Consider the following 26,614-nt stretch of genomic DNA (forward strand, 5'->3'; position numbering starts at 1 on the left):
CTAACACCAGAAATCAAATAACTGTAGAAAAATCAGATAAAAACAATACTATCGAGATAAGTAATAAGTTCAAAGTACTCTTGATGAACAGAGAGAGGATATCTCTGTTAACAAATGCCAAAAGAAGGAAGAAAATATATCTCCAAGGATAATCCAAGGCAAAAACAAACTACAAAATACTGAAGAAATTGAGGAAATACTAAGAGAACTAGATGGACTAGCAGAGATAGGAAAGAGACCTAGAACACAGAGTGAAACATCCTCACCTAAGAACGAGAACAATCTTCATAGTCCAAACAGTAAACGTCTGAAAACTACCAGTTCAGAAGAAACCATTGTTTATACCACCGATAGTAAGAATGTTCAGAAAATTACTCATCTGAAATAGTTTCACATTAATCTAAGGAAACCTAAAAAAAAAAAAAAAACATTAAACAACATAAGTCACTAGTACAAGACTGCTATGCCACCAGATTACAGCAAAAAAAATATCAAGTTCCAGTTCAAAAACTATAGTGGACACAGTTCTTTCACCTCAGGGTCGTAAGAACGAAGAAAATACGTAAAATTCAGTTCTAAAAATAATGACACTCAATCATTCATATTGCAATGGAACATTGAAGCATTAACTAAAAGAAGTTAGAGTTACTTAAATTAATTGATGAATATAGCCCAATTTGTATCTGCCTCAATGAAACATTTTTACCTATTTCCTCCAGTTTTACAAATACGTAAATAAATTTTACACACCTTATCAACCTCACTCTGCTCATCAGTAATGTAATATGTCACTCATTAGATTCAACTAGAGGAAATTATAATAATTTGCTCTGTATATCTAAGTCCTAATAATAATATAGATGCAGAAAAGTTGAATGACTTGGTCAAGAAGCTTCCCCAACCAATGTTACTTCTAGGAGATTTCAATGTAAGACATTTATCATGGCATGATGTAAAATCAAACTCCAGAGGCAACATTATACTTGATTTTGTTATAGATAATCAACTTCATATATCAGATGAAGACAAACCAACACATTTTGACCAATGAACAAAAATTACTCTCACATAGATTTGTCCTTGTGCTCACAAGATCTAGCAGATAAATATTTTTTGAACACTTATGATTTGTGTGGTAGTGATAATTTTCCTGTTTTAATTAGTACGTATTCTGAATTACACTGGAGAGGTAGCAATCAATAAATTTAATGTTAATAAAAATTGGGAAGATTTCAGTGAATGCACGAAGAATGTTCCATTATGGGATAATAATTTGGACATAGAAACTATTCTGGTTGTTTTTAATTCTGGTAACTGATGCTGCAGAGTTATCTATACCATTTATAGCGCAAGTAAAGACTAAATGTCCAGTTCTTTGGTGGAATGAGGAGTGTAAAAAAGCAAAGAAGGCCCGTAGTAAAGCCCAAAGAAAATTTAAGAAGTCGAGAAATTATTCAGATTACATAGATTATAAAAGGTCATGTGGTATAGCAAAACAAACATTTAATGAAGCACAAAGAAAATCTTGAAGAAAATCTTGGTGTAACTACCTAAAATCGGTGTGCAAAGATGCACCCCTAAGTAAGATATGGAAAAAAAAGAGCATAAAATACTAGGAAAGCACATTCGATCCCATGTCCCAGTTTTGAAAATTAATAGCAAACTGATATATGAACATTTAAGTAATATCTCCAAAGGTTCATCAATGAAATCTTTTTGCACCATTAAAGAAAAAGAAGAAAAAATTCCAATTAATTTTGAGGCTGATCCATATTATTCATACAATGATTGCTTTACCATGGAAAAACTTTTATCGGCATTGTCAACATGCTCCAATACAGCCCTGGTGAAGATATGATCACTTTTGAAATGTTGAAACACCTTCACCCAAACAGTTTACAATATTAATTAAAGCTATATAACATAATATGGATTGAAATATATTCCCCACAAGATTGGCAGAAAGCAATGGACCTTCCATTCTTGAAGCCCGGCAAAGATCCTTATGACACAGACAGCTACAGACCAATAGCATTAACAAGTTGTTTATGTAAATAGTTTGAGAAAATGATTAACAACAGATTAATCTGGTATCTTGGAAAAACAGGATACTTTTCCATTTCACAATATGGATATAGGAAACTAAGATCTACCCTAGATCTTCAACTTTACTTGACACCGATATTGGGAAAGCATTTGCTTCAAACAGCTATGCCACAGCCATCTTCTTTGATATGGAGAAGGCCTATGACAAGACATGGAACCATTAGATTTTAAAAGAAATGCATTATTCTGGACTGAGAGGATTTTTACCCTTAAACATAGTACAATTTTTAAAGGAAAGAACTTTTAAAGTTAAGATAAATGGTGTTTTATCTAAGGAGTATCCACAAAAGAGTGTTTTGATCACCACCCTTTTTATCATGGCTATTAATGACATTACAAAACAACTACCAACTGGTGTACAGTGTTCATTTTATGTAGATGATTTTGCCATTTGGATCATCCACTCTGATATCTATACAGGACAAATCATACTACAAAAATCTCTTGATCTTATCGTATCATGGACTACTGCCCATGGATTCACTATATCGGCAAGTAAAACTGTAGCCATTACTTTTACAAATAAGAAAAATGTACCAAATATGAAATTACTACTATATGATAAACCAATTAATTTTGTTACTCAAACCAAATTTCTTGTGTTGTATTTTGACCAGCGAATGACTTGGAAATTCCACATTAATTACCTACATGAAAGCTGTAGTAAAGTACTTTATCTATTGAAGAAATTGTCCCATACCAAGTGGGGCTCAGATAGAAGAATATTACTCTATTTACACAAGACTTTGATACTGAGTAAAATTGATAATGGGTCGCATCTATATGCTTCTGCAACTGCCAGTACATTGGAAAAATTGGATCCTCTTCACAATGCAGGTTTGAGATATTCTACGATTGGATTTAAATCTACACCTGTCATTTCTCTTTATAGTGAAACAGGTCTGTGTTCCCTTGATTAAAGAAGGGGTGAATATAGTTTAAACTTCTATTCATGGACATTAAGATACCCATCAAAATTGAGTAGCATTATAAAAGAATTGGACAATGATCATTTTACCCATTTGTTATATGACTGAAAATATACATAGAGAAACGTAATATTCCACATTAGAATTCCTGAACTATTTACCAAATTCAACACCTTTTAGGAAATTTAATAAGCCTCATGTATGCCATGAGTTATTCGATTTAAAAAAAGATGAAATTCCAAGTTACACTGTCAAACAAATTTTTTTGGAACACCAAGAAATTCATGCAAATACTATCTCCATTTATACAGATGGCTCTAAAACTGATGCTGCCGTGGGGTTCACAGTTATTACAGACAAAAAATATTATCATGGAACATACCTATTTATAGCTCCATATATTCCACTGAATTAGCAGGAATTTCATTGGCTCTGTATAAAATCCCTAAAACTCCCAGCAAACATTACACTATATATAGATTCAAAAAGTGCTATTCAAGCAATAGATCCTTTTAATCATCATCACCCTGCTATTAGAGCAACAAGAAAATAAATCATTGTGCTGGACTCCAGGCCATGTTGGAATTGAAGGCAATGAAATTGCTGATAAAAATGCAAAGGAAGCAGCATTAAATGATAGAAATAAAATGAACAAAACATATTATAAGGACTCTTAAAAATTATTTAAAATTTATATTAGATAAAATCTGGGGAGACCAATGGTTATCACTTGAAAATAACCAACTTAGAGGGATAAAGACCACAACAATTCCTTTTAAGAATTCTTTACAGAAGCAGAGAAACCATGAGGTTGCTTTGTGCAGGCTGTGTAATGGGCACACAAGGTTAACCCATGGCTTTCTTATGTCTAAGCCTCCTCCAGAATGTGATACCTGTCAAACTAGAATAACCGTGGAACAGATTTTAACCTTAAACGCCAACTGGACATATTATATGTCAACTAAAATTGTCTGTCGGGTGCTTAATTGACGTACGATACGTCGACGACAAAAAGTTTTATTAAATATTCGCAGAAAAATAGTTATAGGCTTAGTTTGTGAAAAATTTTAAATCACTCGCTGGAGGGATGCTGGGAGTTCACGGATCAAGCTGTTGTTTTGTTTACAAGCGTTACCAAGGCGCGCATGCATGAATTTCTTTCTTCTCACACTAAAAAGCATCAGCGATACATCTCAGAAATTCTTTCGTACTTTGTCATAATTTTTGCACCATTTTATATTAGCCGTTACATAGAGTTTTATATATGAAAATGTGTGCAATTTCATGTAGAATACAACAAAAAACAACTCCTGGTTGTAGCTTTTATCAGTTATAAATCACAATAAGTGCCAAAATTTCAACCTTTGGTCAACTTTGACTCAACCGAAATGGTTGTAAAACGCAATTGTAAGCTAAAACTCTTACATTCTTGTAATATTCAATCATTTACCTTCATTTTGCAACAAATTGGAAGTTTCTAGCACAATATTTCAATTTATGCTGAATTTTTTTTTTGAAAAAAACTTTTTCCTTATGTACGTGCGGTAACTGCCGAAAATCTCAGAAATTCTTTTGTCAGTTTGTCGTAATGTTTGCACCATTTTATATTAGCCGTTACATAAAATTTTATATATGAAAATGTCTGCAATTTCATGTAGAATACAACAAAAAATAACTCATGGTTATAGCTTATATCAGTTTTGAAATATTTTCATATAAATCAAGATAAGTGCCAAAATTTAAACCTTCAGTCAACTTTGACTCAACCAAAATAGTCGAAAAACACAATTGTAAGCTAAAACTCTTACATTCTAGTAATATTCAATCATTTACCTCATTTTGCAACAAATTGGAAGTCTCTAGCACAATATTTTGATTTATGGTGAATTTTTGAAAAAAAAACTCTTTTTCCTTACGTCCGCGCGGTAACTGCCGAAAATCTTGGAAATTCTTTCGTCAGTTTGTCGTAATGTTTGCACCATTTTATATTAGCCTTTACATAAAGTTTTATATACGAAAATGTGCACAATTTCATATAAAATACAACAAACAACAACCCATGGTTGTATCTTTTATCAGTTTTGAAATATTTTCATATAAATCACGATAAGTGCCAAAATTTCAACCTTCAGTCAACTCTGACTCGACCGAAATGGTCGAAAAACGCAATTGTAAGCTAAACCCTTACATTCTAGTAATATTCAATCATTTAACTTCATTTTGCAACAAATTGGAAAACTCTATCACAATTTTTGATTTATGGTGAATTTTTGAAAAACACATTTCCCTTACGTCAGCGCATGGTAACTGCCGAAAATCTCAGAAATTCTTTCGTCAGTTTGTCATAATGTTTGCACCATTTTATATTAGCCATTACATAAAGTTTTATATATGAAAATGTCCACAATTTCATGTAAAATACAACAAATAATAACTCATGGTTGTAGCTTTTATCAGTTTTGAAATATTTTCATATAAATCACGATAAATAGAAAAAATTCAACCTTTGGTCAACTTTAACTCGACTGAAATGGTCGAAAACTGCAATTGTAAGCTAAAACACTTACAGTCTAGTAATATCCAAACAATTACCTTCATTTTGCAACAAACGGGAGGGAAGTCTCTAGCACAATATTTCAATTTATGGTGAATTTTTAAAAAACACTTTTTTTTTTACGTCCGCGCGTTACGAATTCATGCATCATTTTGTGATAATATTTTCTTTGTGTGGCTTTGATCGCTTTACAATTTGTTATATACCAAAATTGTCGCAATTTAGTGTACAATACAACGAAAAAAAATTAACTCATTTGCTGTAACCGTTTTGCTCACAGCGCGATTTGTATACAATTATATATGACATTTTTTTTGCGGTCATATATCCCAATATTTATATATGATAATGATATTTTTTTCATTTCTGATGGTTGCATACTAAACTTCAGGCAATGGCAAAAAAAAAAAAAAAAAAGAGCCAAAAATGAACTCTTAATCTTAAAAACTAAGCGTGGTGTGATTTTTTGAAAAAAACTTTTTTTCCGCTTCAGTGCTAACTCCCAAACACCCCTGGCATACGAGAGACACTTTGGTAAATAGCGGCTCGGCGTTTAAGGGTTAATTGAATGCTCTAAGTATTCACATATTAGACATAAATACTTTGGATCATCTCCTAAAATGCAGGACATTCTAGGAGATGGCGACTCAAATATTGGCAAGTTTTTAAAATTTGTAACAGATACAGATCTATTAAAACACATATAAATAATTTTATTAGATACAGATCTATTAAAATATATATTAAAAATTTTATTCATACAAATTTGTTTTAAATGTGTACAGTAATGTTTTATCTATTTATTTATTTTTTTAAACCAAATGACTAAAAATATATCTATTTAATATGGTATTTTTAACAAATTTTATCTGCATTAAGCAGCCGATTGGACTTAGTCGGAAATGGCTGCTTAAACAAATAATAATAATAATCAACCACCACAGAAGGTCTCTTCTTACCTCTACTGACAGAGGGACCTGGAGCTGAGGGGAATCTCCTGCCAAGGACCAAACTCCCTCTTGCTGGGAAGTAGATTAGACTTCTCTAGATTTACCATGATGCCTAGGGTCTGCTAAAAGTGGAGAAGATGGTCCCTGTCCCAAACCAGTTTCTCTCTGGGAAGATGGTCCCTGTCCCAAACCAGTTTCTCTCTGGAATTTGCCAAGACCAGCTAATCGTTGAGATATTTCAACAGGCAAACCCCTGAGCATGAGCCCACATCAACACTAGGGTAAAGACCTTTGTGAACACCTGGGGAGCTGTAGTCAAGCCAAAGCAAAGGACCTTGAACTGGAAGACCTGATCCCCAAGGCTGAAGCAGAGGAATTTCCTGGACAAAGGGTGGATTGGAATCTGGAAGTAGGCGTCCTTCAAGTCTATTGACAGCATGAAGTCATTCTCCCTTATGGCTGCCAAGATAGTCTGGGGTGTCTCCATCCTGAACCTTGTCTTCTATATGAAGTGGTTCAACGCGGAAAGGTCTATCACTGACCTCCAATCGCCCGTGGTCTTTGGAACCAAGAATCTACTGTAGAACTCAGGGAAGGATGATCTACCTTCTCCACTGTGCCCTTGTCCACCATCTTTGACACTTCCTCCTGAAGAGCCAGGTGCTTCAGAGAACCTCGGGAGTACGTCAAGTGCAAGAGAGGATGATCAGAGAGAGGAGGAGGGAAGTTGAATGGAAGTAGATACCCTACCCGAAGGACATCTACTACCCACTTTTCCACTCCGGCAATTTCCATTTGGCCCTATGGCCCACCATTCATCCAAGTGGCAGGACCAATACTGCTTAGTTCCCCTCTGACATAAGGCTTTACATCTGTGTATAAATATTGTCAATCTATTGTCAATCTTATGGTCCTTTCATTCATATAATGTACCTGCACAAATTCTTTAAGTGTCTTCTTCAAATCCGACACTTTTCTTTGTTCAAACTGGTCCATCTGTTCTTCAAGATTTTGACAAGCACGTCTTGCTTCTTGAGTAGATTTCTGGAGCTTTGTTTCTGCTATTACCTAAATGAGATAAAACTTCATTTGTAGAGCAATTACTGTACATACATGAAAAATAGAGAATTATTTTTAGGAGACAGACTTATTCATAAATGTAGAGGGCAACTATGAGTGATGAAAAGATCATTTGAACAATTTCCTAGATAAATTTTTTTATGCTAGTACCATGTTACACCTTGTATGCAAACTTGTACATCATGATGCTATATAAAATCCATATCAGTATTGTCAAAGTAGAGCTTTCATCTACCTATACAGAACATTTTATGGGTGCATAGTACCCTACAAAGGACCACAAAAATTTAGTTCCCAACTGCAGCCTACTATATGACATACAACAAATATAATGTATTCCTTCGACTGATAGCATTCTAAAAGATATGAAATTAAGAAAAAAGGGTGTCGACCATGAGAATTTTGTAGCATGAATTCACATGGCTGAAGAGACACTATACTTATTACTGTAGCTCTTTGTGTTTGCTTCATTACTTTTTATTTTTTACATATTTCTGTTTCAATGTTTTCTTATATTATCTATAACATACATAGTATGCGATTTTCCTTCTAATGTATTAGAAAATAATAATAATTTTCATGAGATGCTGACTCTTGTCTTTCTACTTTCACTTTTAACAAAATTACTAACTATATTTACTGTGATATCTTTTGTGATCTTATAAAACACAGACAGCTACATGTTTCACTGTATTTATCTGCAGTTTTATATTTTCCAACTTTACTGTTACAGTACACATTGTCGAGAAAGTAACCTCCCCTCTTCTTTGCAATTTTCTGAGTTACTGATACATAAACTGTCTTGGTAGTAACGTCTTCTTAAAATTCATAGCAATACAACAAATTTTTAATCAATTCTTATTTTTCATAGCTAACAAACCTGTGGTCTTAACAATAGGATAATCTTCTATCACCAGCTGGAAACCAGTTAAAAAACAATCAAAGATTGTAAAGCAAGGAATCTGTGGCATCTGGCAACTCATGCGTATACAAGGTGGAAGCTGGTCACCAACTGGGCTTGGAACCTAGTGACGCGTCAGTCTTTCTCCCAACCCAGTATATAAGAGGGGCAGCTAGAAGTGGGCAGTTAATGTTAAGACCTCAGGTTTGTTAGCTATGAAAAATACAAATTGATTAAAAATTTGTCATTTGTTCATACATGGAACAACCCTTCGCTCTTTTCAATAGGATAAAATTATACTTGGAGGGGAGGTACAAGTACCCTGAACAGCTGGAGGTTCAGCCCACCTGACCACCCTTCCTAAGATCGAGTTCTAAAGAATGGGGTCTGAGCCCGTGAGAGAATAGATAAGCGAGTCTCAAAACTCAGCTGAGTCTACATCATCTACTACCAAAGATAGGATACCTGCTATATCATCTGCTACCAAAGATAGGATACCTGCTAAGACAATACCTAAGTAGCAACGAATAAAAAATAGAATGACCCAGAAGCGAAGTCTACAGACCTCCCCAAACAAATATGTAGTTGAGACTGCAAACAAGTATGAAAATCTAGATGATCCATCAAAGCCATTGTTAACCTCACAGCCTCTGAAAAAATTGGCATTATCTGCATCATGTTCTGATGCAAAAACTTCATCCAGCTCAATAAGTTCTATCTGTTGTCCACCAGCAGAGTCAATTTTGTCCAGTACATAGCAAGATGCTAACTTGATGGATGTAGAATTTAGTACTATGTCCAAATCGACATGTCAGTTAGATCCAAGAACCACTCAAAATTAGATAATCAATCCCCTCGGACCACATCTCTAGAGGTGGATCACGTAAAAAATTAACAAGACCTAGTGAACCAAATAAAATTTCATCCAATCATAAGCAGGAAAAGACATGGAGCTCCAACCTCAAAAAATAAATGACTTTCTCATTTGACATCCTTCAGTGGAACTGCTTAGGTCTACGATCTCATGCAGAAGAACTTAAAGCATTGATGCATGACCATAACCCTGGCATTATCTGCTTACAAGAAACCAAACTTGGTAATGCCACTTACAATCCAGGCATAAATCACATACAATTTAGCCCCGCCTCCTGGTAACAGAGCTCAAGGGGGGTGCTGCAATAATAATTTTTAAGTCTATACAACATTCAGTAGTTCAATTAAATTCGCCACTACAAGTGATAGCAGTTACAGCTCTACTTAAAAAAAGTATTACCATCTGCTCAATTTACCTTCCTGGAGCAGTAGGATTTTCTAATGCAGACTTGCAAAATTTAATAAATCAGTCCCCCCTCCCTTTGTACTTATGGGTGACTTCAATGCCCATAATCCTTTATCGGGAGGAAATAATTTAGATGCATATGGAGGAATTGTGGAGAACATCCTAAAAACAAATTATGTCATCTTATACAATAATGGTTTAGTGACCTGCCATAACATCTATACTAACACCTTTTTGGCCATTGATCTCAGTATTTGTTCATCCAGTATAGCCACAGAATATAATTGGTTTGTTTATAACTACTTGCATGGCAGTGATCACAACCCAATACATTTAACACACTGTGAGAACATCCCACCCAGTTCACCTCCAAAGTGGAAAGTACAGGAAGCTGACTGGGTTAAATATAGACAGGGCACAACTATGGATTTGACTCCTTTCCATCTCATATTGAAGCTTATTCTTATTTCACTGATAAAATAATAACGAGCGCTAATACATCAATACCAAAAACAGGAAATAAACCCCGACGACCAGCAGTTCCCTGGTGGGACAAGACCTGCAACATCCTTTGCAAGATTTCAAGGAAATATTATAGGAAATACAAAAATAGTGGTTCTCAAACATCTAAGATCATCTATCAGCGATCCTTGGCAAAGAAGCGTCGCTATTATCGTAAAGCCAAGCGAGAATCCTGGATATAGTACGATATAAATGGGATCACCTCCAATACACCCACATGGATTGTTTGGAGGAAAATAAAAAACTTAGCGGAAAATTTGTACCATCCCCTTCTCCAACTCAGAAAATTAATAATAGTATTATCTCAGAACCACAGGAAGTAGCTGAAGCATTAGGAAAACACTTGTCAAAAGTGTCCAGTCCCAATAACTACTCTGAGGAGTTTAGGAGAATACAACACAATCAAGTTGCCATAAATTTTTCCCCAGATAACTCTGATGGATATAATGCTCACTTTTCACTTGGAGAACTACAGGATGCTTTGTCATCCACTCAAGATTAATCTCCCAGTGAAGATGGTATCTTGTATGCCATGATCCGACAACTTTCATCAGGTGCTAAGCTCTTCCTTTTAAAGATAATCAATGAGGTATGGGAAATTGGGATCCTGCCAAGGAGCTGGAAAATATCAATTATTATACCAGTGCAAAAGCCCCACAAAGACCCTCTTCAAACAACTAGTTATCGTCCCATAGCTCTGACTACGTAGTTGCATATACAAGCTGATGGAGAAGATGATCAATACTCGTTTGTTGTGGTATTTGGAATCTAGAAACCTCCTATCTCCTAACCAATTTGGTTTTTGGAAAAATTGGAGTACCCTAGATCCTCTCCTGAAGCTTTCCAACCAAATTCAGCAAGGGTTTGCTACTGGGTGCCAAACCATTACAAGGTATTTTGATATGGAGAAGGCATATGATACCCACTTGGCAATATGGAGTCCTGAAACTTTTTCATGGAACTGGATTAAAAGAGAACATGATGAAGTTTTTTAATTCTTTTTTATTTAATAGATTTTTAAAAGTATGTGTGGGAGCCACTCTATCATCCCCTTACGGTCAGGTAGAAGGGGTCCCACAAGGCAGCGTCTTAAGAGTCATGTTTTGCCATAGCAATAAACGGGATCCTTGATGTCCTTTCACCTCGCGTAAATGGGTCATTATTTGTTGATGATCTAATTTTTTATATAACATCATATGATGCCCTTTCCGCATGAAGGGACATACAAAAGAATATAGATGCAATATGCAGGTGGACATAAAAAACTGGTTTTAAATTTTCATCCGCTAAAACTGTGATAATGCGCTGTACAAAAAGTAGACGTGAGGAAGTAGTGCCAAACCTGCTTTTAAATGGGGAAATTTTATTGTATAAAGACTAGGTTAAGTTTTTAGGTCTAATTTTTTAGAAAAAGTTGACTTGGTCAAGTCATATTGATTATCTCAAACAAAAAGCAAGAAAGTCATTAGACATTTCAAAGGTCATCTCCAGATAAGAAATCACTATTCTGCTTATATGATACATTGTGTCTCTCAAGGGTGGACTATGGCTGCCAAATATATTCTTCTGCAAGTAAGACAAAGCTTTGTGAATTGGATGTAGTGCATAACATGGGCCTGAGAATCTGCTGTGGGGCATTTTGGACTTCTCCCATTGAGAGTATTCATGTTGATACTCATCACCTGCCCCTCGATCTCCACAGGGAGAAAATGTGACTTTAATATGCATTAAAGGTCAAAAGCTCACCCAATAATCCATTGAATAAATTGCTAAATCAGACGCTGTCTATCAGATACAAAGCTAACTCTAAACCATTTCAAGTATGCTTTAAAGAACACCTGGATAACAATTACATTCTTAACGAAAAAATCTGGCCAGTTCAGTATCCAGAACACCCACCATGGCTTGTACCTACTGTAAAACGATGCTTTACAGACATACATAATAAGAAATCTACCCCACAGGAAATAAAATCCAAATTTTTAGAGCATGATCGGCAGCATGCAAAAGATTACAAGGTATTTACTGATGGATCAAAATCCAGAGTTGGGGTTGGCTGTGCAGTCATAACCAAAGAAAACTCCAACTTAGGTCGGTTGCCTGACTCAGCTTCTTCATTTTTGGCAGAGTTGACTGTTGTAGTCCACGCTTTGAGAGAAGTGTTTAACTCTAACACCAAGAAATTGGTTATTTATACACTCTCAAAGTGTAATTGATAGTATTTGTAAATACAACCCATTCCATCCTTTAGTGCAAAAGGCTGAAGTGGCGGTACCGTATTCAATCTTGCCACAAACCTGTATGCTTCTGCTGGGTACCTGCTCATGTTGGAATAAAAGGGAACGAACATGCAGACGCAGAAGCTAAGTTTGCCAGCACTAATATTTCTATTAATTTAACCAATGTTCCCCACATAGATTTATATAAAAAGATTAAATTTTCTATTTGGCAGAAGTGGCAGACCCGATGGTCATCTCTTGCATGTAATACTAAGTATAGAAGTATCTGACCCAGTGTATCCTTCTGGTCATCAGCATTCCATAAAAACTGGAGAAGTGAGATGGTTTTATGCAGGTTGAGAATTGGGCACTCACCTGACTCATAAATTTTTGTTAGAAGGCTCTGAGGCTCCAGAATGTGCTCACTGTAACAGCCCCTTGTCAACTGAACACATTTTGGTGCAGTGTCAACAGTATGCTGCTGTGTGGCGTAAGCATGGGCTTGCTGGCAGCCTCATAGCAAAGATTTTGGATAATGATACAGATGTAGAAGCTGTATTAAAGTTTTAAAAGAAATTGACCTATTTAATAAGATATAATAGATTTTTAGCATATTTATATAAATTTAATATTTTAAAAACTTGTATCATCCACATTTTTACTAATATATAATATATATATATATATATATATATATATATATATATATATATATATATATATATATATATATATATATGTATATGTATATATATATATATATATATATATATATATATATATATATATATATATATATATATATATGTATGTATATAATATATATATTTTTTCTTTATCTTCAGTTTTCATTAAGTTTGTACTCCCATAAATAATACACACACAACCATTGCTCATAATCATACCTCATGATGGGGCTGAATGACCCTTTGGGTCCTAGTCCCGGGTCTTAGACCTAAATCTCATACATCCATCCATCCATCAACCCACCCGTGGGAAGAGGAAAAGAAAAAAAAGAGAAATGAGACCAGCCATCTCACTCATTATCTCTTCCACACAATCATCTTAGGTAAGATACAAACTGTCCCGCTAGGAGCACTGGATGAGCTACACAACTTGTTGGGCAACCACCACTGGAGCCACAGAAAAAAAGTGTCCAAGGACCTATGGGCAACGTCCTTCAGGAAAAGGGAAAAGGAAGTGAGCGTGGTCTGCCGAAGCCAGGAACCAGCATTCAAAATCCTATGAACAGACAAGTTCTTCTTACATGCCTGAGAGGAACTCATTCCTCTGATGTCATCTGCTCTGGCCTGCAGAGACTCTTTGACAGAACTATAAGGTGAGGAGTACATATGCCTGCTTTAATCACCTCATGCAGTCAGAATGAAATGGAATTCTTGGAAACTAGCATTCTGGACCAGCCGGTGATAATAAAAAGTGTACGACACCTAGGCCTTAGAAGTCCTTTTTAGATAGCAGTGCAGAGGCCTGACAGGAAAAACCAAAAACTCATGCGGATCGCTGTCCACAAACTCATTAAGGGAGGGACTTGAAAACGAGGCAAATCTACCATCATGAACCGACGTATTTTGAGTCTTAGCTACGAATTCCGGGACAAATTCAAAGGCCACAGACCTCCAGCATCTGGTGTGTTTAGCATTATAACTTAGGCCATGAAGCTCTCCAGCCCTCTTCGAGGAAGCCAAGGAGCTTGAGTGAGACTACTCAGGACCAGAATAAGATCCCAAATCGGAGGCTTGAGTTCTCTTGGTGAACGGGATTGTTTGAAACTCTTGAACAACATCGAGATTCCCCTGGGATGAAGAGATGTCCACACCCTTCAGGCCCAGGACCAACCCCCATGGTGGCCCTGTAGCCCCTGAAAGCAGAGACAGAAAGAGCTTTCTCATTTCTGAGAAAAATTAGAAATCCACTATCCGCTGACTATAATTCCGAGCAGAAAGAAACCCCGTTGACGACCCCAACTACAGTAGACGGCCCACTTGCTCTGATAAACTGCTGACGAAGACCTCCTGAGTTAGCTTTTCATCTGGCCTGATGCTTTGAGAGAAAAGCCTCTCAGTCTCAGGAGATACTTGAGAGTCTCCAGCCATGAAGTGATAGAAATCCTACCGACTGGTGGAACCTTTCCACATGAGGCTGGCAAAGGAGAGGTTGTTCCATGGGGGAATTTCTCTGGGAACTGCTGACAGAAGATACAAAAGGTCTGGGAACCACTCTGCCTGAGGCCACAGAGGCACCAAAGGTCATCCTAAGATTCCTGGAACTCATTATGTACTCTGTTCAGGACCTGTCAGATCAGGCAGAAGAGAAGGAAGGCATACACCTCGAGATTGTCCCAAGGATGCTGTAGTGTCCTCTGCCAGAGGGACAGGATCCTGGACCACAGAGAAGTAAACCTCCAGCTTCCTGTTGAAGTGATTGTCAAAGAGGTCTAATAAGGGTCTTCCACAAAGATGAAATGGCCTGTCAGCTACATCCTAATGCAGAGACCACTCTGTACGTAGGACTTTACTCCGATGACTTAGCTTGTCAGCCAACACACTCCTGCCTGGAATGTATCTGGCCACGAGCTCCATAGCGATGTCGATCGCCCAATGGTGCATCTCAAATGTTATTAGTGGAGCTGGTGGCAGAAAGGAGTCATCTCCAATGAACAATACTGGGACCATGAATAGAAGACCTCTAGCTTCTGTTGCAGAGAAGAGGTCTAACATAGGTCTTTCCAAGCAAACAGAAGAGGTAATAGGATACCCCATGGGGATGTCCTATGACAAAATACTCAGCACAGACATGTTCTAAATATCCTACTGTCAACTTTTGCATTGTCAAAGTAATTGCATTGTAGGCTAAGGAGAAGTCCATGAGCTGCCCTGGAAACATGCATCTTCAACAAAGGAGACATCCTATGAGGTGATCCCTTATGATGACATAAAATCAGTAAGCTACTTATCAGAGGAGACGTCCTACGATGATAGGAGAACCCCGCCCCTTTGACAAAGGAACCACCATGGCGGCATTCCTGAGCAACGTATCACAGAGCCAAGATGAATCCTGACTATTTTGGAGGTAAGAGCACCAGGATATGAGGTACATGACTGATCTGGTTACTTGGAAAAAAGGTAGGTTAAGCTAGGAATCGAACCCAACCCAATCCCAAACTCTTGAAGAATGGTAAAATCTTCTTGCAGAATCAAGAAGCAGAAGAACATCTGGAAATTTGAAGAGTATGTCCCCCCCCCCACCCCCCCCACCCAAAAAAAAAAATAAAAAGCTCAAACCAGCTGGGCTATGCTAATAACACAAATTCTAAAAGACTAAAACATTACCAAGTTCACAGAAAATGTGCAACTAGATAAAATCAAAGATACAAAAAACATTAATGTCATAATACAAATGTTTTCAAACTATCTTCAATATAACAAATGTAAAATACTAAAGAGCAAAATGTAGCTGGCCCCTCTCTCCCTGAAGGGGCAATGTGGCGGGATCACAAGCTAGAAAAAAACAAGTGGCAAAACCTTCCCCACATTAACCTAATCACTCCAGCTGCCCAACCCACCCCAGTCACAATTTCTTCTTTACACAACAAAATACACGCAGGACAATTGACCTATAGCTACACAAAACAAAAAACACAAAAATCTCTCAAAACGCATGTACTTACCCAACCACTCCAGATACTCCGGGCTATCCTGTGCTGTCCACTGGTCAAGGTCACAGAAATACCAACAACAACAACCAAGAACCACAACCCATAACCCAACTACCAAGGACTACAACACAAAAACCAAGGACCCCGACGACAACCAAGGAACACAACCACAACTCACACAACAACAAAACACAACAACACAACAAAAGACCACTGCACAAACAACACAAAAATTCACAACAGCACAGGCACAACAACTCTAAGCAAAAACACTAACTTAACAACACCAAATAACAACAAAAACACACAACTCGGCTGAATATCACTGCCTTCTCCAAAATGTTCCAGCACTACTGTCTGTTACCAGCTCTCACCAAAGACTGACTGAAAACTAGCTAAAAACACAGAACTCTAACAATCAACAACACCAGCAGACAGCCCAGAACTCACCAACAGCCAATCCAGTCGTTAACGATCCATACAGCAATTTCTCTCTCTCTCTCTCTCTCTCTCTCTCTCTCTCTCTCTCTCTCTCTCTCTCTCTCTCACACACAGACGTTGTCAAATGGAACTCCATAACTCCTCCATATTTCCTCCCCTGTTACATTTGACAATGTCTCCTTTCACTCACAACACCCACACTAAATAGCCTTCCGCAACACCCACGGATGCTCGGACGCAGGTCCACTGGATCTTGTTTGAGGGCCCTCATACACACTCTCAGTTACACCGCCACCAACTTCTCCCAGACCACTTCCAGTCAGACTACCATTACCATCTCCCTCACTACCATCCTCCCAAATCCCATTCACTATCTCATCTACCCCTTCCGACTCTTGTCTGAATATCTCTCGTAACTCTGCCACCAAATCACTTACCTCATTTACACTCCTGCCAAACTCCTGAAGAGACTCATTCATACTGCCAACTACATCCTTACCACCTGATTCCCTTCCTGATGAAACTTCACTAAACCCTGACAATTCAAACCCAAACACGCTATATGTATCATTCCTCCCCTCAAAGTCATCTGTATTACACACCTTATCCACCATTTTTACCCTGACACTAACCCCTCAATCACACAGCTCACGTTTCTCCCTTTCATTCCCTTTCCTTACCTTCTTCCGCTTTCTTCCATACTCAACAAACACCAACTGCTGATCTTCAAGACCCATTTGCTCACTGACACTCGGCTCACATTTATTCACCCTCAACCACTCACTCATCGCATTCTCCCGAACATACTGTCTCATACTAGAGGACCCACCCAATTGAATCCCCTTAACACCTAGTTTCCCGAATTCCCAGCCTGACTCATCCTCTTTTGCCTACACACACTTGCCACATGACCTTCCATTCCACATTCAACACATTTCGCATGCTGTTCTTTACACATCCTAAGCATAGTGCCCGTTCTTCCCGCAGTTGCCGCAAACTATGTTCATACGGGTACCCCGACATCCACTAGCTATATGCCCTGCCTGTCCACACCTATAACATTTAATATCCCTATCTTTCTTACACTCGCTCACTAAATGCCCGATTTGGCCACACCCGAAGCACGCTCCTAACGCCCACTGACATTCATTCTTCCTGTGTCCTGGGTTACCACATCTACAAAACTGATCTCTTCGCTCACGACTAACTGACCCTACTCTTCCAACACTCGCACTCCTATCTCTTTTTGGGCTAACTACACTCACGTTACTTGCCCTAATGCTCCTATCTACCACTCGCTGTACCATTCGCCTCGGCCCTTCCAAAACTGCCTCCCTATAGCTTTTAAACTATGGTACAACCTCAGCCACTTCAGTCCTAACACTAACACTTCTACTCTCTTTCATACACCTATCTAACTGGTAATCTTCTACTATTTCCAAAATGTCATTCCAGGTCAACCTTTCATTCGTCCATTGCATTTTCTCCTTATGTTTTAGATTTAAACTCGTACACGCTCTCTGGTACAGTCGCCAATAACTTTCGAACTAACTCCTTACACTCATTTATTCCTTCGTCCCCAAACTTTTTCCTGGCTAATGTTTCTAACCTGCACACATACATCGACAACGACTCACCAACATTCATTCTTGCCTCTTCAAAATCTTGCTTTCTCCTATATCTAACGCTACTCTTTATCCTCTTTGCCTGTTCTACAATCCTGGCTTTCACACTCTCATACGGCACATTCCCTACACTCATCATTACCCCATACATACTCAACAAAAATCCCGTCAAAAAGCTACCTAACTCTCTTGCCCAGACTCTCTTGTTATCCCCATACTTTGCCTCACAATACGTACCTCTCATATTCCTTAAAAAAGTCCCCTATGTCCCTACTACCACATTCCTCGTATTGTGCACATCGGGGTACCTCTCTCATATACACAGCCTCTCGTACTTCCTGCTCACTCTCGCTCTCACTTTCGCTACTTCCATTCTGACCCCTCTTTCCCTCTTCCGAATACAGTGAATCCAATTCCATACTCACGTCCATACTCCTGACTACACTCTTCTTACCCTTCTTGCTACCTACCTGTTTCCACTCACCGCTATCTAAATCACTCTCAGCCCTTTCCCCAATGTCTTCCAGCCTAGTCTCATCCTGTCTGTCACCCTTACTAACCTTCTTTCCCTTAGTCTTCTTCTTTTCCTCTGCCCCCTTCTTATTCTTGTCCTCAGGTTTATCCTTATCCTGTGTCTTCCCCTTCTTTCCCTTACCTATCACAACCAAATCACCTTCGTCACTTGTACTCTCATCCACTCGCTCTTTCACTTTCTTTACCACTCCTGGCCTGTCACAAGACCCAGTAGGCCTACCTTCTTCATCTCCCTCTCCCATGAATCCCTTCATCATTTCCTGCATCATCTCTTGCACTGCACTCATCATTACCCCGAATTTTTCGTCCATTTTCTCAACCATTCTCTCTTCCGCTCCTTTCACCTCTTCTTTCATTTCGACTTTTGCACTCCTTAGTATTGCTCTCATTACCTCTAACTCGCACTTCAGCTCCTCACACTCTACCCTCAACCTCTCATTCTCCACTTCCAATCTTCCCTTAGCTTCCCTCGCCAACCATAACTCCTCCTTCAGCCTCTCTATCTCCTTAAACCCTTCCATCCTCACTTTCTCCACCAATCACACAACTCAATACCCCAATTGCCCTGCAGCTACCGCACCAACAGTCCCTGTTCGGGCGCCAAAAAATAATGTGGCGGGATCACAAGCTAGAAAAAACAAGTGGCAAAACCCTCCCCACATTAACCTAATCACTGCAGCTGCCCAACCCACCCAAGTCACACTTTTTTCTTTACACAACAAAATACACGCAGGGCAATTGACCTATAGCTACACAAAACAAAAAACACAAAACACAAAATACAAAAAACTCTCAAAACGCATGTACTTACCCAACCACTCCAGATGCTCTGGGCTATCCTGTGCTGTCCGCCAGTCGAGGTCACAGAAATACCAACAACAACAACCAAGAACCACAACCCAATAACAACACAACAACCAAGGACCACGACAGCAACCAAGGAACACAACCACAACTCACACTTAACAACAAAACACAACAACACAACAAAAGACCACTGCACAAACAACACAAACATTCACAACAGCACAGGCACAACAACTCTAAGCAAAAACACAACTTAACAACACCAAATAACAACAAAAACACACAACTCGGCTGAATATCACTGCCTTCTCCAAAATGTTCCAGCACTACTGTCTGTTACCAGCTCTCACCAAAGACTGACTGAAAACTACCAAAAAACACAGAACTCTAACAATCAACAGCTGGTTAACAATCAACAGCACCAGCAGACAGCCCAGAACTCACCAACAGCCAATCCAGTCATTAACAATCCATAGGGCAATTACTCTCTCTCTCTCTCTCTCTCTCACAGAGACATTGTCAAATGGAACTCCATAACTCCTCCATAGCAATACCCCCTTGGGAAATGGACCACATAACACAGCTGATGATGAAGCAGAGGAAAAGGCATGAGCACATCTACTGAAAGGAACATGAACAAGGGAATCCTGGAAGGCCATCTAAAAACTTTGACGGCTAAGGGACTTCTGAGCTGGATAAATATGAAACAAACCATGGGCTCAGGTAGAAAACTGGCTTGGGAAAAGGAGGGCAAAGTGAAAGTCAACTCTCCAAGTTGGTTAATGAAAGACTGCCTCGTCACGAGGTTCCAAGCCCTGGTCGGTGACCAGCTTCCACCTCATATATGCATGAGTTGCCAGATGCCACAGATTCCTTGCTTTATAATCTTTTATTGTTTTTTAACTGGTTTCCAGCTGGCGCTAGAAGATTATCTTATTGTTAAGACCGAAGGTTTTTTCCGCGCATGAACAAGGTATAGTTTCAGTGTACAGGCAGTTCCCGGGTTACGATGGGTTCGGGTTACGACTTTTCGAGGCTAAGGTGCTTCTCAATTATATTCATTAGACATTATTTCTAGGGTTACGACGCATGTTCCAGGGTTACAACGCCTACAACACTCATCTCCCAGGAGAAATATGACACCAAAAATGCAAAATAATCAATAATTGAAGGGTTTTTTTATGAAAAATGCAATAACAATGCAGTTTACATAGTTTTCAATGCACCCAAAGCATTAAAAAGGTTTTCTTAGGATTTTTTACGATGTTCCGGCTTACGACGTGTCTCAAGAACGGAACCCCCGTCGTAACCCGGGGACTGCCTGTATATGTATGTGACCTCCTGAGTTTGAGTACCTAAGAAAACAGGAAAACCATATCATAAGAATGAGAAATTTGGGAGCTACAAGAACATGCATTACTTGCTTGATAGACACACTGGGAGTATTGTAACAACTACTAAGGGTGTTGTGTGTTCTAGATACATACTGGCCTGGTAATGGTGTTCTTAAAAAAAAAAAAAAAGGAATGTCCACAAGAAACTGCTGACAGCAAGATTAGTTATTGTGAACTGAAGGGATTATTGAAAACTTTATTACTAGATGTTTCATGAACAATGGCTTTCAAAACTCTACATGAAAGATATTTTCAGCAGTCCTGCTTCTACGAGTATTTCAGTTCTAGCTATTAGCTGCTTCAGTTTAGTGCCGTAAATGTAATTATCATCACATTGTCATCACTCCCAATACCACTGCGATACAAAGGGCCTCTGTGAAATTCTGCCACCCATGTCTTTCCTATGTTATATCTTCCATAAATCCATGTTCATCTCCAGCCTCCCATCTCACAGTCCTCATCTTTTGGTGCCCACAGAAGCCCAGGTGACATTCTCACATACTGGACTATTCTCCCAGAGGTATGATTTATAAAAGCTCATGAAATACTTAAACAGTCCTAAACATGTTTAAGCTACTAGAGTTTAAACTATCATATATTACTAATTAAACTTTGGGTAAACATGTAGTGCACTATATATACTGAAAAACCATAGTTATATTAATCATATTCCATCACTATACATATACGTATACTGAAAAACCAATTATAATAATCATATTTTATCAATATCTGTATAAATAAAAAAGGGATTTTGACGTAAGGAAAAATCTATTTCTGGGCGATTGGTTCGTGTCGCCCAGCGAAATATCCTTTAATCCATTATTTCTAAGGTAAATGCACTAACACATACCAGAGAATAAATAAAATAAAGAAAAGGTCAGTACTACTGACTCGCTCACCCTATGGAGGAGTAATTTTAGTTTATATTTGACAACATCTACAAAGGTTGTGTGGAGAGAGAGAGAGAGAGAGAGAGAGATTGGTGGAAGAATGAATGGAGTGGTTAGATGGCGGTCGGAAGCATGTCTGTTGTGGCGCTCTGTAGGTAGTCAATGGAAGTCTGTTACGAGAGTTGTAAACAGTGAGGCGTCTGGTCAAGTCAGTGTTGGTTTTGGCAGCAGTTTTCCTTTGGTGTGTCGTTGTTTGGGTGTTATTTGATAGATTTTGGGGTTGTGAAGTTGTTGTGCGTGTGTCTGTCTGGTTGTGGTGAGGTTAAGAAGGTTGGTGGTGCATTTTCGGTGTCTGTTAGTGGTGGTTGGGGCAGGGTTGGTTTTGGCGGGTTGTTGTACTGCTGTAAGTCGTGTGGTTGTCGTGTTTTTTCAGGCGGTTGGTGTTCATCTGCATTTAGTCGTTGGGTTATTGAGTTTTTGTGGGGTTGTGGGTCCCGGGTGGTTGATTTGTGTTTGGTTGTCGGCGGTGGTTGTGTGTTGGCTACCCTATAGCCTATATCCAGTGGACGACAGCACAGCCTAGTCCTAGGTATCAGAAGCCAGCGGTGAGTACCTGTTTGTGTTTTTTTGTTCGGTATGTAGGTATTGGGGCAATTGTCCTGCTGTGTTTTTTAGTGTTAAGTGGAAAGTGTGATTGAGGGTGGGTTTGATAGCCAGACAGGTTAAGTTTATGTGGGGAGGTTACTTGTTTTTGTGATCCCGCCACATTATTTTTTGGCGCCCGAACAGGGACTGCTGGTGTGGCAGCTGCAGGACAATTGGTCTAGGCTAGTGTTTGATTGGTGAGGAAGTTTGGGATGGAAGGATTGAGTGAGGTGGAGAGGCTGAAGGAGGAGTTGAGGTTGGAGAGGGAAGTAAGAGGACAATTGGAAGTGGATAATGAGAGGTTGAGGGTAGAGTGTGAGGAGCTGAAGAGCGAGTTAGAGGAAATGAGAGGAATGCTAAGGAGTGCAAAGTGGAAATGAAAGAAGTGAAAGGAGCAGAAGAGAGAATGGTTGAGAAAATGGATGAAAAATTCTTAGGGATGATGAATGCAGTGCAGGAGATGATGAAGGGGTTCATGGGAGAGGGAGCTGTAGGGGGTAGGCCTACTGGGTCTTGTGATAGGCCAGAAGTGGTAAAGACAGTGGAAGAGCGAGGTGATGAAACTACGAGTGACGAAGGTGACTTGTTTGTGGTAGGTAAAGGGAAAGAAAGGGAAGAGATAGGATAAGGATAAACCTGAGGACAGAATAAGAACGGGGATGACAGGAAAAGAAGACGATTAAGGGAAAGAAGGTTAGGAAGGATGACGGACAGGATGAGACTAGGACTGAATACATTGGGGAAAGGGCTGAGAGTGATTTGGATAGCGGTGAGTGGAAACAGGTGGGTAGAAAGAAGGGTAAGAAGAGCGTAATGAGGAGCATGGATGTTAGTATGGAAGTTGATTCACTGTATTCGGACGAGGTTAAGAGGGATCAGAATGGTGGTAGCGAAAGTGAGAGTGAGCGGGAAGTACGAAAGGCTGTATATATAGAGAGATACCTAGATGTGCACAATACGAGGAATATGGTAGTAGGGGACATAGGGATTTTTTTTTAAGGAATATGAGAGGTATTGTGAGGCAAAGTATGGGATAATAAGAGAGTCTGGGCAAGAGAGTTGGGTGGCTTTTTGACGGGATTTTTGTTGAACATGTATGGGGTAATGACGAGTGTAGGGAATGTGCCGTATGAGAGTGTGAAAGCCAGGATTGTGGAAACAGGCGAAGAGGATAAGGAGTAGTGTTAGATATAGGAGAAAACATGGTTTTGATGAGGTAAGAATGAATGTTGGTGAGTCGTTGTCGATGTATGTGTGCAGGTTGGAAACATTGGCCAGGAAAAAGTTTTGGGGACGAAGGGATAAATGAGTGTAAAGAGTTAGTGAGAAGTTGTTGGCGACTGTGCCTGAGAGTGTGTATGAGTTTGTAAATCTGAAACGTAAGGAGAAAATGCGATGGACGAATGAAAGGTTGTCGTGGAACGACATTTTGGAAAATAGTAGAGGATTATGAGTTGGATAGGTGTATGAAAGAGAGTAGAAGTGTTAGTATTAGGACTGAAGTGGCTGATGTTATACCAGAGTTTAAGAGCTATAGGGAGGCAGTTTTGGAAGGGCCAAGGCGAATGGCAGAGCGAGTGGTTGATAGGAGCGTTAGAGCCAGTAACGTAAGTATGGTTAGCCCATAAGAGAGATCGGAGTGCAAGCGTTGGAAGATTAGGTCGGTTAGTCGTGAACGAGAGCAGCAATGTTACAGATGTGGAAAGCTAGGGCACAGGAAGAATGAATGTCGGTGGGCGTTGGGAGCTTGCTTCGGGTGTGGGCAAACAGGGCATTTGGTGAGCGAGTGTAAGAAAGATAGGGATGTTAAGTGTTACAGGTGTGGGCAAGTAGGCATATAGCAAGTGGATGTCGAGGTACTCGTGTGACTGAGGTTTGCCGGTAATTGCGGGAAGAATGGGCATTTTGCTAGGATGTGTAAGGAACAGCGGGCAAAATAAGTTGAATGTGGAATGGAAGGTCATGTGGCGAGTGTGTGTAGGCGAAAGAGGATGAGTCAGGTTGGGTAGTTCGGGAAACTAGGTATCCAAAGGGGATTCAGTTGGGTGGGGTCCCTCTCGGTGTGCAGTCAGTAAGAGTGATGCATGTGCGTGAAGGATTGTTGCATGAAAAAGGGTTTGGAGGAAGGAGCTCATGAATGTATGAGTGTAAAAGTGAGGTGCAAAGGGTTGTGTTTGGTTGCTTTGATTGATACTGGGTGCAGTGTCGGTGTTCTTTTTAAGAATGGATGTGACAAGTTGCGGAGTGAGTGTGAAATTAGGAAATGTAAAGGGGAGGTACGAGGAATAGGAAATTTGGGTATGCCTGTGGTGGGAATGTTGCGTGAAAATGTAGAAATCGAAGGGGTAGTGATGGATGAAGGTGACTTTTATGTGATCGAGGGAATGAGTGATAAGTATGATATGTTGTTAGGATACAGGTTCTTGAAGAAGTGTGGGATGGTGGTCCATCCGAGCAGGAATATGATTGAGTTGCATAGGAAGGGAATGTACATGGAGAGTTGTAACTTGGATTGGGGATGGAGGAGTAGCAGTAAAATATGGAAGGGAGTGCCGTTGGTTGCGAAAGAGAGTTGTAAAAGTGCCGCGAGAAGTTGGAGAAGTTTGTTAGTGTGAAAGTTGCGTGGCCCGATAGTCTTGGGATTGTCAAAGGTGACAAGTGTGCATATGTGGTTGAGGGTGTGGATGCGAACAAGTGGTAGAGCGAGTGTGCATGTGTACGACGGGATTTTGGATATGGAGATCCTCGGTTTTTGTGGCCCTCATTGCCGAGTGTTAGGAAAAAGCGAGTGCGGGGTATACGTGAAGGTGATTGTGTGGGGTTGTTGTATACGTTGGTGGATGTGGACAACGAAAGATATGTTAGGGTGCAGCGGGTGATGACAGGTAGCATGAAAGAAAGTGATGAGTGGAAGGTGTATGATGGTTGAGAGAAAGAATTGGGGTGGATGAAAATGTTGGTGATGACGAGAGGGAGCGGTTGATGCAGATGTTGTGGGATAGGCGGGGTGCGTTGAGTCGGGGTGATGAGGATTTCAGGGGATCTAAGCTCCCAGAGTTCAAGATAGTTTTGAATGACGATACCCCCATATATCAGCGTCCCGACACTTTTCTGCGCCTATTGCCCGAGAGATTGAGGAACAGTGTGAGGAACTTGAGAGAGTGGGAGTGATCGAGAGGAGCGAGAGTGCTTGGAATAGTCCCATAGTCCCAGTAGCAAGACAGATGGAGTTTGAGGATGTGTGTTGATTACAGGAAGGTGAATGAAGTGACTGTGAAGGAGCGATTCCCGATGAATGTGGTGTCTGATTGTGTGTATAAGATGCATGGGATAGAGTGTTCACAAAATTGGATTTGGTAAGGGGCTATTACCAGATGCCTCTTGAGGAAGGAAGCATGGCATGTTACGGCTTTTTCGAGTGGTAGCTGCCACTATCAATTCAAGAGGTTAAGTTTTGGATTGGCTAATGCGCCTGCTGCCTTCCAGAGGGCAATGAATGTAGTTTTGGCTGGTTTTGATAGAAGGAATGGTGACTGTGTTTATAGATGATGTTTTGATTGCAAGTGAAACTGTTGAGGAGAATGTGGAACTGCTTGAGAAGGTGTTAGAACGGTTGGAAGAGGAGTTGAGTTGAAAGTGAAGTTGGAGAAGTGTACGTGGTTGGCTGGGGAAGTGGAATTTCTTGGTCATAAGGTGAGTGCGAGTGGTGTAAGGAAGAGTGAAAAGTTTGTGGAAAAAGTAAAGGAGTTTCCACGTCCCCGGACCCGTGCGGGAGTTAAAGGGTTTTTTGGGTTTGATTGAGTTCGGGAGGAAGTTCGTTAGGGATTGTTTCGGGTATAGGGAAGCCGTTGACTGAATGGACCGGGAAGAAAAATTGTACTAAGCTGGGGATGGGTGGATGAGCGAATGGTGGGAGCATTTGAGAGATTGAAAGAGGAGGCTGCTAGGGACGTCACCTTGGCTTTTCCGGACTACAGTGAGGATGCCAGTAAGCTTGAGTTGTATACTGATGCTAGTAAGTTTAGTATGGGAGGATGCTTGGTGCAGATGCAAGAGGTG

The 26,614-nt window shown here is 39.6% G+C and overlaps 1 protein-coding gene across 4 annotated transcripts in view; it reads right to left on the minus strand.

The window, feature by feature from the left end:
- The window catches only part of LOC135196912 (CBY1-interacting BAR domain-containing protein 1-like), a 206,939-nt gene that overhangs the window by 81,490 nt on the left and 98,835 nt on the right, over nt 1-26,614 (minus strand). For 2 of the 4 annotated variants that reach the window (XM_064223732.1, XM_064223731.1), the window contains exon 5: nt 7,473-7,607. The exons of the other annotated variants lie outside the window; for them this stretch is intronic. In XM_064223732.1, coding sequence (XP_064079802.1) covers nt 7,473-7,607 — 135 coding nt within the window. The remainder of the gene's footprint in view (nt 1-7,472; nt 7,608-26,614) is intronic. 4 annotated transcript variants of the gene reach the window in all.

The sequence above is a fragment of the Macrobrachium nipponense genome, chromosome 18, assembly GCF_015104395.2.
Source record: "Macrobrachium nipponense isolate FS-2020 chromosome 18, ASM1510439v2, whole genome shotgun sequence".
Lineage (NCBI taxonomy): Eukaryota > Metazoa > Arthropoda > Malacostraca > Decapoda > Palaemonidae > Macrobrachium > Macrobrachium nipponense.